Here is a 16,990-nt window from a genome sequence, read left to right as displayed (position 1 = left end):
TCTCACAGGACGCTGTTTTGTAATGACCTTAAATTTTACTTTAGTCTTGAATTCAAAATAAAACAGTTTTCAGTTATTAAAGAATGAGGTCAGAAAAGGTATGCTATTGGTCCATTTCAGTCGTCTCCTTCTAGATATTTCCCAAAAACCCAATAGGTGTAGCCACCAGGAAGAAAGATACATTTTTGATCTTCCCTCTCCCCGCTCAGGCCCTCTCAAGTGTTAACAGCCCCATTCCACCTGAGCCCTTCTCTTCATGCCAATGAATTAATAAAGCCAACAGGCCAGGGCACGGCGCTTTCCAAATCAGATGCACCAATGCTTTGGAATCTTTCATATACACCCATCCCAGTGGAATCTCATCAACATTGTGTAGGATTCAAAATAGTACTTTGCGGTGCGCCGAACTGTCAGAGTGAGGAGCAGCCTGTGCATATTCAACCAACTTTCATAGGCGCACTGCTGGAATCTGATATTCAGAGTTAGGATCCCTTCCTTGCTTCCCCAGTTGTAACCTATGAATCTCATCATCATGCTGGTTATTTTGAAAATAAATGTTGGATTTGCATAATTAAAGGTGTTAAGATGTTATTCTTCAAATGTTGCCCAAATGTTCTTACTTATAAGTTCGATATGTGTAATGGATATAAATATGACATTTTATTCATTGATGCATTCTTTTGAAATATATTCAGGAAAATCAGAAATCCAGAGTTTCTTGAATATAGGGATTTACCTGAAAACCTTTCTTTGGTGAAATACAGCATATCATTTCTCAGTGCAAAAAGACGCTTCTCTCACTTAGAAACTCAAAATCCCCATATGCGAGTTTTGGCCTACAATGAATTACAGAACAAATGAATGCTAGGAAACATATTTGAAAACAACTGAATTAATAAACTGCCAATCAGACAATCATATTTGCTGCTGAACCCAAGTGCAAAACTGTGTGAGACAGTGTAGGTGCAGTAACATCCAATTTATAGAATCTAGAGAAAGTATAAGGTGTAGCCCAGCTGTGAGCTCCATCTGCCATTTTTCATCCTGGCTCCCCAGCCCATTCGATTATTACTCCAGATTACTATATGGTGACTCCTGCCTTCAGAAAAGTTGAGCCTCTACATGGGTGCAAAGCCAGGAATCTCAATCCCTTCTGGCAATGTCCATGATGCGTCGGGTTTAGGTTGAGCGACGCCACCCACAGCTGGAAAGGTCTCATGTGCGAATTGCCGAGCGGAATGACTGTCAAGGTCAATGCCATAGCCCCAGCAGACTCAGACATATTCTGAACTCTAGCCTCATACCCGGATAGCAAACTGACTCTACTGGAGTAGCTTACCCAACCCAGATCTGATTAGGATCTGTTAATTACATGGTTTATCCGACCCAGATCCCATTTGAAATAAGTGGCTTATTTGTTCCAGACCCATTCCAGATGCCTTGTTCAAAATGGCTCACCTTTCAGAAACTAGCAACAGAAATAACTACATTACATCACAAAATGCAAATACATTGAACTTGTATTACTGGAAAAATTAAATGCGACCCTAAATAGAATCAATAACTGTTTTATTTCTTTGGCATAACTTTAAATACACATTATAAAAAAATACATGGAACTGTTTATATAACAGTTAATTAAAACAGTAATTAATTATTCAGAACAACCAGAACAACCATGACATTACAGGAGAGTAGAATTATCTTCTTGGGGAAGGGTTGCCAACAGTAGCATGCTTTCTTGAGCTCCCCCTGTCTGCTGCAAGGTGAAGCCAGCGCATGTTTGAGGATGTCTTCATCTGGGGCAGAACGGGACACACGGCTCTTTCACACGGCATCTGTACTCACACAAGCAGATTTTCATATAAAATTGAATTCCCCCTTTGCGAGCACCAGATTTTGTTTGAAGTGAGCTTCATGTAACTTAACAGTAACATATTTTTTTAAAACAGCCGTAGTCTCTCTTGCTATTTTCATCAAACAAACATTAAATCAGCATTATTCCTTATCTAATATTCAATTGCTGCTGTATGCTGCCACGACTGAAATCAGTGTTTATCAAACTTTTTCAAACCAAGGACCAAATCATGGACCACTTAACTTCCCAACATCCCCAAAAACCATTAGCCGACTTCAACAGCATAATACAAAAACTTCAAGCCCTGTTAAAAAATGTTTTCATGGGTGAAACCTTTTTTTTTTTTTTTTACATCTATCAAGACCTGTTGAAAACTTTTTTTTTCATGTATCGAGACCTGTTAAAAACTTTTTTTTCATGTATCAAGACCTGTTAAAAACGTTTCCTTTTTTCATGTATCGAGACCTGTTAAAAACTTTTTTTTCATGTATCAAGACCTGTTAAAAACGTTTCCTTTTTTCATGTATCGAGACCTGTTAAAAAAGTGTATTTTCTCATGTGTCAAGGCAAGTGAAAACATGTTTTCGTGGGTGAAACTCTTTTTTTCATATATCGAGACCTTTTACAAACTTTTTTTTTTCATTAATTGAGCCCTTTTAAAATGTTTTTTTTTCTTCATGTATTGAAACCCTGATTGGTTAAATTTTTATTACGCTAAAAACACACCCATGACCAATAAAGATTCTAAAAAAAGACCCCTTTGCGCTGTGCGTCTTACTTTGCACCCAGATTATTCGGCATTTAACTTTCAATATTGACTTGGACCCTCCTTGCACTTTAGGATACATTCAGACCAAATCAGGTTGTGCAGTGCAATGCTGCACGGTGGCTTGTGTGGCTGTGTGGGAGTGTTACTCCATGGTCCGTGTGTGGGGTGTTGGGAATCCCATCTGATCAGTTTGCCGAAGAGAGAAGCTGCTATTGTGTTATGCTACTAACATTCTGGTCCCATCTGTGATTACTTGACCACATTGATGGATTACAAGCTAACAGTAAAAAACCAGGATGCCAGGCAGATCATTACTATGTGTTTTTAAATGGGGAAGAAATCCAAACCATAAGTAAATCACAAGTAAAACATAGCTCTACACAGAGAAATGTTCATTGTGTTGCCTCAGTGGCATTTAGTCATGCTAAATAACGTAATTGGTTTAGCTCACTTTGTTAGTAATACATGCAGTCATAATAGTATCTATCGCAGCAATAAGATAATTGCAAATATGCAGCTTTCATTCTGGTCCATGTGAATTCTCAAAGGAGTGTTGACTTTACATGGATGGAGGTGGAGGGCTAGCTCGCAGAGGGACCTCTTTACTCAGTGTAAATAATAATGGAATGTGAACTCAGATACATGTCAGTCCGCATTAAGTGGGGCCCTACAGCTTAGGCACCAAATTATACAAACAACACACAGTGAATACATCTACGAAGTAGAATTCTACTCATGAATGTAGGTTTTGTCCATTGATGAATGAACTTAGCGGTATTTCTTGAAATTGACCTTACTGAGTGCTATGTAGCAGCCTGCCACAGATTTAACTGTTAGTTGCACCCAGATAAATGTGAGCCAGCATACAAGAATAAACAAGTGGGCAGGATTTCAAGGCCTTGGAGCAGCCCAGCAGTTATGAAGACAAATATTTCCCCACTGGGCGAGGAAGGAAAGACAGAAGGCGGGGAAAGGTGAGTTTGGAGTGGAGACAGAGGGGGCTTTGTCCCCTTCTCTGACAGGTCAGCTCCCCCAATCTTTTCCCCCCCATTCCTCTCTCCCTCTGCCGTTGCAAGTCTTCCTCCCTAAATCCCACCTTCCATCTCCCCTCGTCCCCCTGCGCTTCCTGCAGATCACACCAACCTTCTCACTTGAGAGATGCCATCGCTTCTCTGCCGTTCCCTCCTGCTTTTCCTTGCTCAACAGGTAACAGCATAATCGTTTTCTATTCTAATGCTACAGTCAGCTGGGGTTTCTGATGAGAGAACACTTGAAGGCACTCAACCATAGCCATACATAGGGCAACAGGAAAACACATGTCTGAGATGTTTGGGTGTTCTCAGAAGTAGAGAACCAGCTATTTAAAATGTTCTCGAAATGAAAAATTCTCTTATCTTGTTTTTGAAGAAATGTGTGTATTTTTCAGGATTTGCCTTTTCATTAATCAATTCTTAAAGCTATATTATTAGAATCTTGATTGTTTTTTTGTTTTTTTTGTAGTGTTATTTATTGGGATCAAAGTGAGCCATACTTTCAAGAGTAAAAGCTGGCAAAAGGGGAGCAAAGTCTTGGACCCGTGGACCCATTTTCACACCCTGAAATGAGCTCATTCAATAAACCTCGCAGACAGGCATCAGATTTTTTCAGTGACCCTTGGATGCACTGAGCAGTCAGGGGAATTTGAGTACAGGCAGCACTATGTGTAGACTGCACTACAGCAGATACCAAGCAAAGAAAAACAAAAATATAGTGCTTACAAAACGTTTTTTGTTGTTTTTTTGTTTGTTTGTTTTTTTTGCTTAATTTGGGTCTTTATTCTGCTGAAATAAAATATGAACCACAATAGGAATTTAAGATAAATAATCTGGTGCCTGACTGAATTGATTTGAAATCACGCATGCATGTATGGGAATATCAAAATAAGGGAATGTGTTCTGCTGTGTTGTTAATGTTATAAGTCCATCAGTGAGAGCAGCCTCTCTGCTGCACTGTGAGCTCAGAGGGCTCTATCTTTGTACACGATGCTGAGCAGGGCAGAGTTATTTTCTTCACAACAGAGTTTGTTTAACATGCTGAATGCTGCGTTGTGTGTTTGTTAGCTCATCAGTGGGTGTCAGCTGGTCTTGTTTCTTACTGCGGCTCCATTAATGTTAAATTGCAACGGCTCAAGTATTCACAAAAATGTGGCCTGCTTGATGTTCGTCGCTCAAAGGTAATAATCCAGTCATTAGAAAAGAAACGCTTGCAGCAGTTACCTTGTTTGAAGATAAACTTCCAAATAACTCTTGTGTATGTGTGTTGTCAGTTGTATGGGAGTAAAAAAAAAAAAAAAACAGCCTGCACAAAACGTGCAGAGTACTCACTTAATTATCTACTTCGACAGTTCACTAGTTTTTCTCCATTATTTCTCAGCTAACGTGACGTGACGTACATCTGAATAACCATCCGTTTTTACAACATTTCACTTACACATTTCAAAGATGAATTTAACCTTGTCTGTGCCGTTCAATGAACTCGCTTACCGGGAACATAACAACAAAAGGATCATTCATGTGATTGCCCCAGAAGTTAGCTGAATAAGATATCAACTTCACATTTTCTTTAAGTGCACAATATTCATGAAATTACACATAAAATCACACCATTAATATCTAAATCAGGTTATAAGCTTATCCCGACTTATTTTTTAACATAAAATAATCAGCAATTGTCGAGGTGCTTAGTAGCAGCTAAGCTAGCTAACTCACTGGGATACTCAACAAACACGCTGTTTGGACGGGTCGGCAGCTCTGTGGCTGTTGTATAACTCTTCTCTCCAGCTTCCAAGAATGTCTTCTTACATATCTTAGTTAGTTTCTACTCCATTAATTTAACGTCTATTTCTGATTTCTTGCTTTGGAGCTGCCTGCTGGTACTAACTTGCGCTCCTCTGTGTCTCTCTCTCTCTCTTGACAAAAAGCCTGTCAAAATGCGGTTTACATACTGGTTACTATTCCGTCAACATCGAACGAAGAACTATAAGAATAGTGACATGTGACACTAGCCTCATTTATAAATGTTGCAGAACAAAGGGCTTGAAATATGCATACGAAAATTATGATTTAATTGATTCAATATCAAATGTTAATTATAGATCCACGTTATCATAATAAACATTCAAACTAGCAGTGTCATTTGTTGTTGCACTTACTATAAATTGAATAACTATTCAATAAAAACCTTTCAATTGTAAAAGATTTACACAAACTCAAATGTTAGATTTCATCAGCGCTTTCTCAATATCTCATTTCCATCCCCCAGAGCACAGTGGAAATGGTTACATGCAGAGGGTAATTCCATGTGCCACTACCCTCTACTTAAATCATTTTTGGATTTACAGTCTGAATTCAACCATGATGCAGATTTTAATGAATGATATGAATGATAATGGAGAGCAAAATATCTCACGTGTTGGGCAGACAGAAGAGGGCTTGAAGATATTGAATAGATCAACCAATAAAAATACATAGTACATACTGAACTACATATGCATAATATTGACTCTTTCTGACTCACTTCCAGCCATATGTTTGTGTTGCTGTGGTGTGTCATGTGCAGTTTTTGCTCTGGTTATTTGTTATTTACTCTCTCTCGGCCAAAAACACCAACCAGGATCCAAGTAAACTGGATTAATTGGACAATTGAAGCTCTGGAAAGTTTGATCAATATTGATGACGGTCAGCATTCAATATAAACCGACTGTTTTCTTAATCTTTCATCTTGGGGTACAGTGACCGCAACTGTTGTCAATCCACTACAGTTGACAGATTTCCTCACAGATATTAATGATTATTTAGACAGGATTCATTAAAGATCATCATAACTTGAAGTTATTTTATCATGGAAAATGTTGTTAAATTCCATTAGTAATTTATTAACTCATTTCATATACTGGATACGAATATATATATCTCAAAGGGATATATATATATATATATATATATATATATATATATATATTAATAATACAATTGATACTGTTATCATTATTATCATTATTATTATGATAAAGATAGAGATAGGTAGAGGTCAAGCTCCATCCATGGGAACCTGCAGAATGAGAGAGCAGGAGAAAAAAGAAAACCAAGTCAGTGACGTTCAATAATGAGACGTGAATGTGTGCAGATAGAGAGAAAGAAGGAGGAGCTTAGTGCATCATAGGTCTAAACTTAAGGCAGCATAGCTAAGAGCCTGTGTAGGCCCTAACTATAGCCTTCATCAAAAAGGAAAGTTTTAAGTCCACTCTTACACACAGTCTGCCTCCCAAATGAAAATGGGAGGATGGCTCCACAGGAGAAGTAATCCTGCATCCTGAGAGTGCAACATTCGAGTGAGGTAATACGTTACTTTGAGTTCTATAAGATATGCTGGTGCCTGGCCATTAAAATTTCAATTTGATTCTGGGTTTTGCAGGAAACCAGTGCATAGAAGCTGATTTAGGAGAAATGTGTTCTCTAATAAGACATGGCAGAAGCATTCTGGATCAGCTGGAGTTTCTTTAAAGACTAATGACTGTGTCTCTAAGATGTTTCGGGCCCAGCACAATAACTTCTGTTTTGTCTGAGTTTAGAAGCAGAAAATGGCAGGTCATCCAGGTTTTTATATCCTTGAAGTTTAGCTCACTAAACAGTGTCATCTGGCTTAATGGATGTGTATAATTTTGATGTTACTGAAAACTTATATTCTTCAAGACGATATGATGATATTGATGAATTGCAGCATCTTTGAATAGTTGCCAGACTGTGCCACACTGGTGACTTACCTGGCCAGATAATGTGGTGAACATCTTAGCCTCAGAATTTCAATATCTGGTGAAAACTGTCAATCCACTTTAACTGTGTTTTGGCACCAAGCATTATTCATTTAGACAAAGAGCCTTCCTCCTCTCCTCTTACATGAGTCCTCTGTCCTGTTAGCTCTGAGCAAGGTCTACCCATCCAATGCAATAGCTTGATCCAGTACACTAGGCGTTAACTACTTCTCTGTGAAGATCTGCACACAGCAGTCTCTGACTTCCCGTTGCTGAGTAAGCCTCAGATGCACCTTATCCTCTTTATTCTCCTGCAACTGGACATTAGCCAGAAGAAGGCTTGATTGAAGAACAGTTCTTGGTTCAAGTTAAGTCAGCTTAGCTGTGATGCTGGCTCTCTTCCCTCCCTTTGGCTGAAATGACTTCAGTGAGACGCTTCTTGTAGCCATCTACCAGTCTCAGACATCAGTCTGAGGAAAGTTTGCCCCACTTCTCAACGCAGAATTCTTTCAGCTGTGAGATGTTTGAGAAGTTTCTTTCATGTACAGCCTGTTTCAAGTCACTCCACAGCATCTCAAAGGGATTAAGATCTGGGCTTTGAGTTGGCCATTCCAGGACTCTCCATTTCTTATTTTTTTGCCAGTCCCTGGATTTACTGGTATGTTTTGGGTCACTTTCATTTTGCAGGGTCCAGTTCCGCATCAGCTTTAATATTTTTTACAGATAGTCTCACATGTTCCTCAAGCACCCTCTTTGGACACCAGTTGGCAGTTGTTTTGAAGGTCCTCCACTTGTAGACCATTTTCCAGACAGTGGAATGGCTGATTTCAAATTCTTTTGAGAACATTTTAAATCCCTTACCAGACTAATAAGCTGCTAGTAACGATGCTCTAATCATGTGCACCTGATGTGATACACCTGTATGTGATTTGTGCCATGTAAAGTGGGAATAAATGTGGGCATGTCCTCATTTATTCCTCACCAGAAATTGCATTTTTTAAAATGACATTTTACAGAATGAAAATTATTTTCTCCAGTTTCAAAAAGTATTTTCTTCAGTTTAAATTGTTTAGTTGATTCTATAAGTATTGTTAAAATTGACATTGAATATCCATATGTCTAAATATGTTCAAAAAAACAGAGGCTTTCATAGGGTGTCCTAATTTTAAAATTAAAAAGGGCTTTAGAAGGGAATCAACCCAGCAGCAGGACTGGTATCTGCTCCTTTGTGCGAGGAGGAACAGGAGGAAATGACCTCAGCCCGCTACTGGTGTGCATGTTTGTGACCAAACTGTCAGAAACAGACCCTACTAGGGTGGCATGAGGGCTTGACGTCCTCTAGTGGGACCTGTGCTCACAGCCCAACTTGACTGGCATTCGTAAGAGAACATCAGAACTGTCAGTTCCTTCATTGGTGCACTGTGGAGCATGTGGTCAGAGTGTATAGGCAGTTCTTGGATGAAGGGATTGATGCCATTGACTGGCTGTCATTTTGTTCTCAACAAATTGTACAATGTTCATCAGCAAAGATTTTCAACTTGAATACTTAATTCATACGATCTGATCTGTGGTTAAAGTGTTCCCCTTTTTTTTAAGCCTGTCTGAGTTAATGCGAATTAAAATTGAGTAACCACAAGAGTATGTCGAGTCTCAACTACCACTTGTTGTTAAAGCACACAGCTGATGCAAGAGCCCTCCTTCCCCTTAAAGGCAGACCACACTGTATAGTTTGCAACGGAGATGTCTGGACAGCTCGACATGCGACAAACTTTCAACAGCAATAGATAAATGGGTGGCTACAGCTTGCAAGGCCAATTAACATTGTGTAGGTCGATTTACAAGTGTAAAGTTGGACACTAAATTGTGTTGGTATTGCTAAGGAATGTTAAATTCAGGTCAATATGTCCATCTGTTGGTGCTTGTTGGGCTTCAGTGTGCCATGTTATGCATATTTTCTGAGCATGCAGTACCTTTGAGGTTATTCTGGAGAATATTCTGGACAGTCTTTGTCATTGTTTTGGATTGGATTGCAATAATGATAACCATACATTTGCATAAAGCAGGCATATTTGTCCACTCCCATGTTGATAAGAGTAATAAAAACATGAAAAATATCTCTCTGAAGTACATTTACATGTGTTCAACACGGACTCTTGGAAGATTAGCCAGTTAGCGTAAGGAGATCCTGATAAACATCAATCAAATCTTTATTTCTCAAAGCTAGTTATGTGATGAAATGTAATACAGTAGCAGCAGTGCTATGTCAAGAATAAACAGACTCTATATACCACCTAAAACTCTGCCAATTTTGACATTTAAGTAGACCTGGTTAAAGGCTGCAGAAAGTACTGTGGAGTTCAGACCGTTACTTTTAGCATGCTTAATAGCTTTCCAAAATCTTCCATTCTAAATACCCAGTCGAATGGTTGCCAGGACACTCAAAACAGATCTCTGTCCTCCTCCTCACACAGTGCTTCAGCAAGGCTCAAAACAATGGGCAGCTAGCTTCTGGAGACAGGAGGGCTGCGGCTGAGAGGCGGCAGTTCTGCCAGTGGCCCTGCAAATGTCAGCAAAGACCTTATTGTGCCCCGGGGGTGAGCTCCGTCCTGGATGGGTGTGGCTGCTGCAAGAGCTGTGCCAGGCAGATTGGACAGCCCTGCAATGAGAGGGACATCTGTGACCCGCACAAGGGCATGTACTGCGACTTCTCAGCTGACCAGCCAAGATACGAGGTTGGAGTGTGCGCATGTGAGTGCCTCTTTTCTTTGAATACGTCCAAATATGGTTAAATTAAGGCATCACTTTCACCTTCAACCTACATTTGTTGGGCCCAATTGTCCTGCACTGTCCAGGCTGTGACTGGTCACTGATGAGAGCAATGACATTATGTAAAGTTAAACGTTTCAATTGAAGGCATTCCACATACATGAAAGCCACCCAGGTGCTGTCTTATCCTTGTTGTCTTCTGTCTCACTGCTATGCTAACTTCTGCTTGAATGACTTTAAAGTTATTAATACTCAGCTGTTCTTCTTCTACTGCAGTCAATCCCAAAGACTCAGTCCCAACACACACATTGGTCGCCAAAGACTATATATTGGTTGCCAAATGAATTTATACACAGTGCCTATGGATACATTATGTCACATGTTGCGACTCATTGAATTTTTTGCATTTGAAATGTGTCAACATCTTTTTTTCTTGACTCAACCTCTACAGCAAGACAATTGATTTTTCCTTTGGTTTGTGTGAAATGTCCTTCTTTTACCCTGCCTCTCTGTATCAGTGTGCATCAGCATTACCTTTTACCTAGGGGCCTTTCACCTACTATTTATAGGCTGGAAAAGTGTGCGCCCCATTTTGAGCTGATTGTGATTTATAAGGGGAAACCGGCTTAGGACATGTGGCACCCTATGTTATAAATCTGAATATGTTTGTAAGCACTTTCTGTGTGTCGTCCATATGCAATCTTTGTAAGTGCACATCCTATGCACAGTTTTCTAAATGAGGGACCAGGAATGTAGATTTATGCACAAATTCACATTCAAGGCCCATTGTGAATCGGTCATGATGGTTTGCCATTTTTAAAAATGTGGGTCCCCAGAAAAAAGTTTGTCCAGACATTAAGGAGCACTTTTAGGGTTGAAATGCTTTGTTAGTATCTTTTTCTTCACAAGGCGCTGGTCTTAATTTTAAAGAAAAAGGAAACTTTTCTAAGAATTTTGTCACTATGAGCAACTAAATATTAGACTCAGGGTGGACAAAAATTCAGCTAGTAACATCGCACACCAAGCCAAAGGTAGGGCAAACACTGTATTCATCATTAACTAATACCTGCAAGACAGCAATTAAGATATTATTAGTTAGTTTCTGAATATTTAAAACACTGAAAAATAAGAAAATCACGATGACACGATGACACTGCTTTGATGCCTCCATTTGCTTCCTTTTCAGCACAAAAAGACTAACTTTATATATGCATGAAGACTCACAGTAAGATCACCCAGAGAAGAGCATTGCCTCCATTAGTGATCAACAGAGCCCTGACATGATTCCCTGCTTCTTTCAGACATGATGGCCATAGGCTGTGACCTGAATGGGGTCCACTATGAGAATGGAGAAGCTTTCCAGCCCAGCCCCCTCTATAAATGCACTTGTATTGCTGGAGCCATTGGTTGTATCCCTGCTTTCATTGAGAAACCTGCTGGACTCTTAGGCCCTGCCTCGCTGATGGGCAACATGCCAGCTGGACTTCGCGGTGCCCAGAGCCCAAAGAAGAACCAGCAGGACACTACCTACATGTCAGGTGTGTTTATAGAGAAAACCTGTGGAGAAGGTCCAGCTTATTCATTTTATTTTGACAAATATGACCTTAAAATAATACCACAATATTTTAAGGGCATATTGTGATTCCTTGATTTTTGTAAATAACTGTTAGTACTGGGGAAAATTACAAACATCATATTTTTGACCAAATAGGCCCTACTTCAATATCAGTGTTGCACCAATATTGTAGGGGTGACTATTGGTACTTTCACGAAATATTAACACAATGAGATTTCTGATCAATAATCATCATTAAAGTGGATATAATGACTAAAGTGGTAAAGACAAGTATCAGAACAAGTAGAACAATCTGGTAAGTTGGGAACATTATAACAATTACTGCAATGCAACCTTTAAAACCAGTAAAAAATCAAAATCAGTTGTGCCATATAACGATATCCAAAATAACTATGGATATATAGATAACTATATATATTGTATATACTATCCAGCCCTACTGTGGTGCAATTAAAATATTTTTTTCTTAACAAATTGTGAGTAATTTCATACAATTATTAGCCAAAAGCTTTGACAAAGTATTTCAATAACATGTCATTTTTTCATCTAATTTTGTCACATACGTTCAAAGTTTTTCATATAAACTCAATAACTTGAGTTTAATTAACTTGAGTTAATGCTGACTTATACATAAACCTTATGTGTACATTCATTTATTACATAACTACATTAATATGTTTCAAGTGTTTATAAGAATTGTTTATAAAAAGCAAGCACTCAATTATTACAGAACACATACAAAAATATTTTTCAAGTGTTTATTATCCAAGTATTATACACTGAACAAAAATTTAAACGCAACACTTTTGTTTTTGCTCCCATGTTTCATGAGCTGAACAAAACTTTTTCTATATACACAAAAGATCCGTTTCTCTCAAATATTGTTCACAAGTCTGTCTAAATCTGTGTTAGTGAGCACTTCTCCTTTGCCGAGATAATCCATCCCACCTCACAGGTGTGGCATATCAAGATGCTGATTAGACAGCATGAATATTGCACAGGTGTGCCTTAGGCTGGCCACAATAAAAGGCCACTCTGAAATGTGCAGTTTTGCTTTATTGGGGGGTCTGGGGGGGTCAGAAACCAGTCAGTATCTGGTGTAACCTTCGCATAGAGTTGATCAGGTTGTTGATTGTGGCCCGTGGAATGTTGGTCCATTCCTCTTCAATAGCTGTGCGAAGCTGCTGGATATTGGCAGGAACTGGAACACGCTGTCGTATACGTATCGTATATGTGTCGTATCCAGAGCATCCCAAACATGCTCAATGGGTGACATGTCCGGTGAGTATGGGGGGGTCTGGGGAGCAAAAACAGAAAGTGTTGAGTTTATATTTTTGTTCAGTGTATAAACTTAGCACAAAAAGTAAGGACATTTTTGTTTGCTATATTTTTTTGTTGTTGTAACAGTGCTTCTTGGCAATAAATCATATACCATTGGAAAACTTTTATTTCCCTTTTGAATGGTGCCAAATCTTCTCTGCCAATGCCAAACAGCTTATTCTGCTGTTGCTATTGACTCTTGTTTTGAGCTTCTAGTACCCTAAGTTGTGAACATGGGCCCTGCTACAGTGGTCAGTTTGTCTGCTTCACGAATCGGCATGCCATGTTTGACTGATCTGGATAGGACCTGTGCGATGGGGCAACTTCAAGCTGGTGTTCCACAAAACCACTTTGCAGCATTATTTGGAGTGAGCCCTAGTACCATCTCCAAAATATAGACCAAGTTCCATATTACGGGGGATGTCAGAGACAGGCCGCTAAGTAGGAGTCCCAAGAAGACGACACCCCAAGAAAACCTTTTCCTTACCCTGTCAGCACTTAGGAACCATAGGCAGTGCTCTACAGATTTGCAATGAAGGATTTGCAGGATGATATGGCCGACGGCTCACTGCCAAGACCATCTGGAACAGACTGCAAGTAGCCAATATCAGGTCCCATAAGTCAGGAAGGCTACCATCACTGCCCTTCACCATCAGGCCAGTTTGCGCTACTGTCAGCAACACATGTAGTAAAACCTGAACATGTGGAGAAAAAGTATGTTCAGTGATGAGTCCAGGCAGTTGGATCGTAGGATCTAAGTGTGGAGAACGCTTTGCTGATTGCGAGAGAAACATTTTTTGGTGGAGGCAGTGTATTGGTGTGGGGCGGCATCTCCCTCACTGGAAAAACGAGGCTTGTCATCATTGGAGGCAATCTCAATGTACAGAGATATCGAAATGAGATTCTGCAACCAGTGGCAATCCCATATCTCCACAGTCTGGGATCGAACTCTATCCTCCAAGATGACAACGCTTGCCCCCACAGAGCAGGGTTTCTCAGAGACTACCTCCAGAATTTGGGGTTGTAGAGGATGCTATGGCCTACCAACAGTCCTGACCTAAACACCATGGAACACTTGGCTTGGGCGTGCTGTCAGTGCCACAGTGACCAACACAACCACTTTGGCTGACTTGCGACAAATGATTGAAGAATGGGATGCCATCGTGGGACACACTGCCAGGCTGTTGTGGCTGTGAATGGTTCTTCAACAGACTTCAATTATACAATCCACCAAACAAAAGTCAATAGTAGGATAAACTATTTGGCAGAGAAGATTTGGCAAATTTTTGTAGCATTGTTACAACAAAGAAATGATCTACCAAACAAATTTCATTAGCTTTTGTGCTGTTTATAAAAGCAATACATTTCAAGGTGGTTATGTCTCCTATAATAAATCACACATTTACTGAATTTATACACTTACATTTACTCAACAAGATTGCTTTTTTGAGGGGCTAAACATACCCTGTAAGCTAGCGCCCTCTAAAAGGCAGCCCCAGCAACTACTTTATTTATGACACTTATGTGTCCACACTATATGTGTATCACCCTTAGACCTACAATAAATTATATTTGTGCTATGAGCTTAACACAACAGGAAGTCAGCAGTTTTGAATTAAGTACTCATTTTTGGAAATTTGCATGTATTGTATTTTAACAAACCTCTCCTACAGCTTTGATCCGAAGGATGTCAAATTGTCACAGGAATATTAACGCATTTGTGATGAAAAGTTATCCAAAGCTAGAGTTTTTGTTGAAGGGCATAGCTGTAGCTAGCAAATATCAATGATTAACCATTAAACAGGAAGTTGCTCCTACTCTACTGTACATAATCTATTCTGCACCAGACTTAACACCTTTGACAAGTGTCCTGGCCAGAAAACATTTATATGACAATATTCACTCACAGTCAGTGGCAGCAGTAAATTACTTCTTTTAAACGATGAGGTCCTCCTCTGGGCTGGATGAGTGGCCATTCAACTCAGAACTGCTGAGAAAAGACTTAAGGCTTTTGGGTGGGGCTGTGGCTGTGTGGCAAAGGTCAATGATTCACCTTGAAACAAAGGGTCCATGTAACTCCATTGCATATCATCTCAAACTTTACACAGTTGATCAATCTCGGCATAACCACATTACCGTGCCAAATTTGTGTGCAGGTTGGCTAAATCCACCTCCAGAAAAGTCCCCCTCCAGTGTATTTTGATATTTCGTGAGTTCTTGGCTTCTTGAAGTAACAGGGCAGTGTGTAGTCTGTGAGCAGTCCAGCAAAAGGAGAGATAGCTTCAGTGATTGTGCAGAGGGGGCAACTTGGCAGAGAAGTGTCTATGGGCAGTAAATGTACAGTTCAGGGTACAGTTGAGAACTTCTGCTTGAGTGACAGCTATCACTAATGCTGATCTTGTCAGAACGGCAGTGGTTGCGATGGTAATAGAGTGATGTAGTTTCTTCCTGTAAATTCCTGTAGAAGATTCCCAGAGGCTTTTTGATGAGGGAACCAGGGCGTTGCTAACTCCTGGGTTAGTCTACAAATGTACATCATCTCTACACTATACTACAAATACATATGACTATTTACCCATTCTTATTCTCTGTTTGAGAGAGAATGATGACTGTTTACAGGAAGAAAAGGTGAACTGAAGCTTCACATGCTCAGAGTTATCATTTGATGTTGATTCTTCAGTAGCAGAGAATTATTTGTCGAGAAACAGGAAATTGTTAGAACTTTTGTGTTGGGGCCGTCTTCACATTGGATTGTTTTCAGAGAGAAAAGTGCTAGCGGTGCATTAAGCGGCACTGGGAGGAAGCTGGTTACGCAGCAGTAATAGAAGGCTGGTGACGCAGCTAATTAGAATCTAAAAACACATAGGGCAATATAAAGCACAGCACTCACCATCAGAAACATTCATTTCATTTGGTGCTGTATTTTGTACTGAGAATTTGTTTAACATAATTCAGCACTTTCTGTTTAATGTTTGGACACAATTGCTCAATTTGTCGCCCTTTGCTTACATGGCCCAGTCTGGTCAGTATGGCCCTCCAGAAACAAATGTTGCCCACCCCTGATCTGCAGTATTAACTTGTTAAAGGAAACTGATATCTGGAGTCTTTTGGTGGTCTGCTTGGCAGTATGCTGGCACACAGACTAGCTCTTTGTGCAGGATGTTGTTGACACAGTGCCCTTTAAATGTAATACTGAAAGCTTACAGGGATCCTCCTTTAGCCTGGAAGAAGAACTGTCTGATCCAGACCACTCCCTGGAGCCCATGCTCCAAAACCTGCGGCCTGGGCATTTCTGTGCGTGTCAACAATGACAATAGCAAGTGTGACATGAGGAAGGACCGACGCTTGTGTCTGCTGCGGCCATGTGAGAAGAGCGTGATGAAGAGTGTTAAGGTGACAAGTTCGTCAAATCCTGTTCAAAAGACACGTTTTTATGTAATATCAAGAAATGTACACATTATATCACTGTCTTCCCTTCATACATGTAGGTGCCAAAAGGAAAGACGTGCCGGCCTAATTTCCAAGCAAAGAAAGCAGAGAAGCTAACACTCTCGGGCTGCACCAGCACCAAGAAGTTTAAGCCCACATACTGCGGTGTTTGTTCAGACAAGCGCTGCTGTGTCCCTACCAAGTCACACATGATCAAGGTCAACTTTACATGCAAGGGGGGCTCCAACACACAGTGGAAGATGCAGTGGATAACAGCATGCGTGTGTCAGAGGAAGTGCAATGATCCAGGTGACATGTTTTCTGACCTGCGGTTACTTTAACGGATCTGTCAAAGAAGTTCAGCGACTGGGACACAGGTGACAAGCCCTGCTGTGGCAGTTTAAGTACTGAAACATACGTTTGTTATTAAGATCTTTTCAGCAGCGGAGATGTGCCTCAAGAAATCTCAAAAAAGACAAAACT

The 16,990-nt window shown here is 40.0% G+C and overlaps 1 protein-coding gene across 2 annotated transcripts; it reads left to right on the top strand.

The window, feature by feature from the left end:
• Positions 1 to 3,705: 3,705 nt before the first annotated feature.
• Positions 3,706 to 16,981, top strand: ccn6 (cellular communication network factor 6). Of its 2 annotated transcripts, none has more exons than XM_030405529.1 (5): positions 3,706 to 3,833; positions 9,888 to 10,164; positions 11,484 to 11,720; positions 16,299 to 16,471; positions 16,567 to 16,981. In XM_030405529.1, exons 1-5 carry the CDS (start codon positions 3,786 to 3,788, stop codon positions 16,846 to 16,848), a joined length of 1,017 nt encoding a protein of 338 aa, XP_030261389.1. In that variant the 5' UTR covers positions 3,706 to 3,785; the 3' UTR covers positions 16,849 to 16,981. The 2 variants fall into 2 exon arrangements, with proteins under 2 accessions (XP_030261389.1, XP_030261388.1); XM_030405528.1 differs by having other exon boundaries at positions 16,278 to 16,471.
• The last annotated feature ends 9 nt before the right edge of the window (positions 16,982 to 16,990 follow it).

This window comes from Sparus aurata, chromosome 22 (assembly GCF_900880675.1).
Source record: "Sparus aurata chromosome 22, fSpaAur1.1, whole genome shotgun sequence".
In the NCBI taxonomy this organism is placed as follows: domain Eukaryota; kingdom Metazoa; phylum Chordata; class Actinopteri; order Spariformes; family Sparidae; genus Sparus; species Sparus aurata.
The sequence above is the reverse complement of the archived record's forward strand: the minus strand, read 5'-3'. Positions and strand labels throughout refer to the sequence as shown.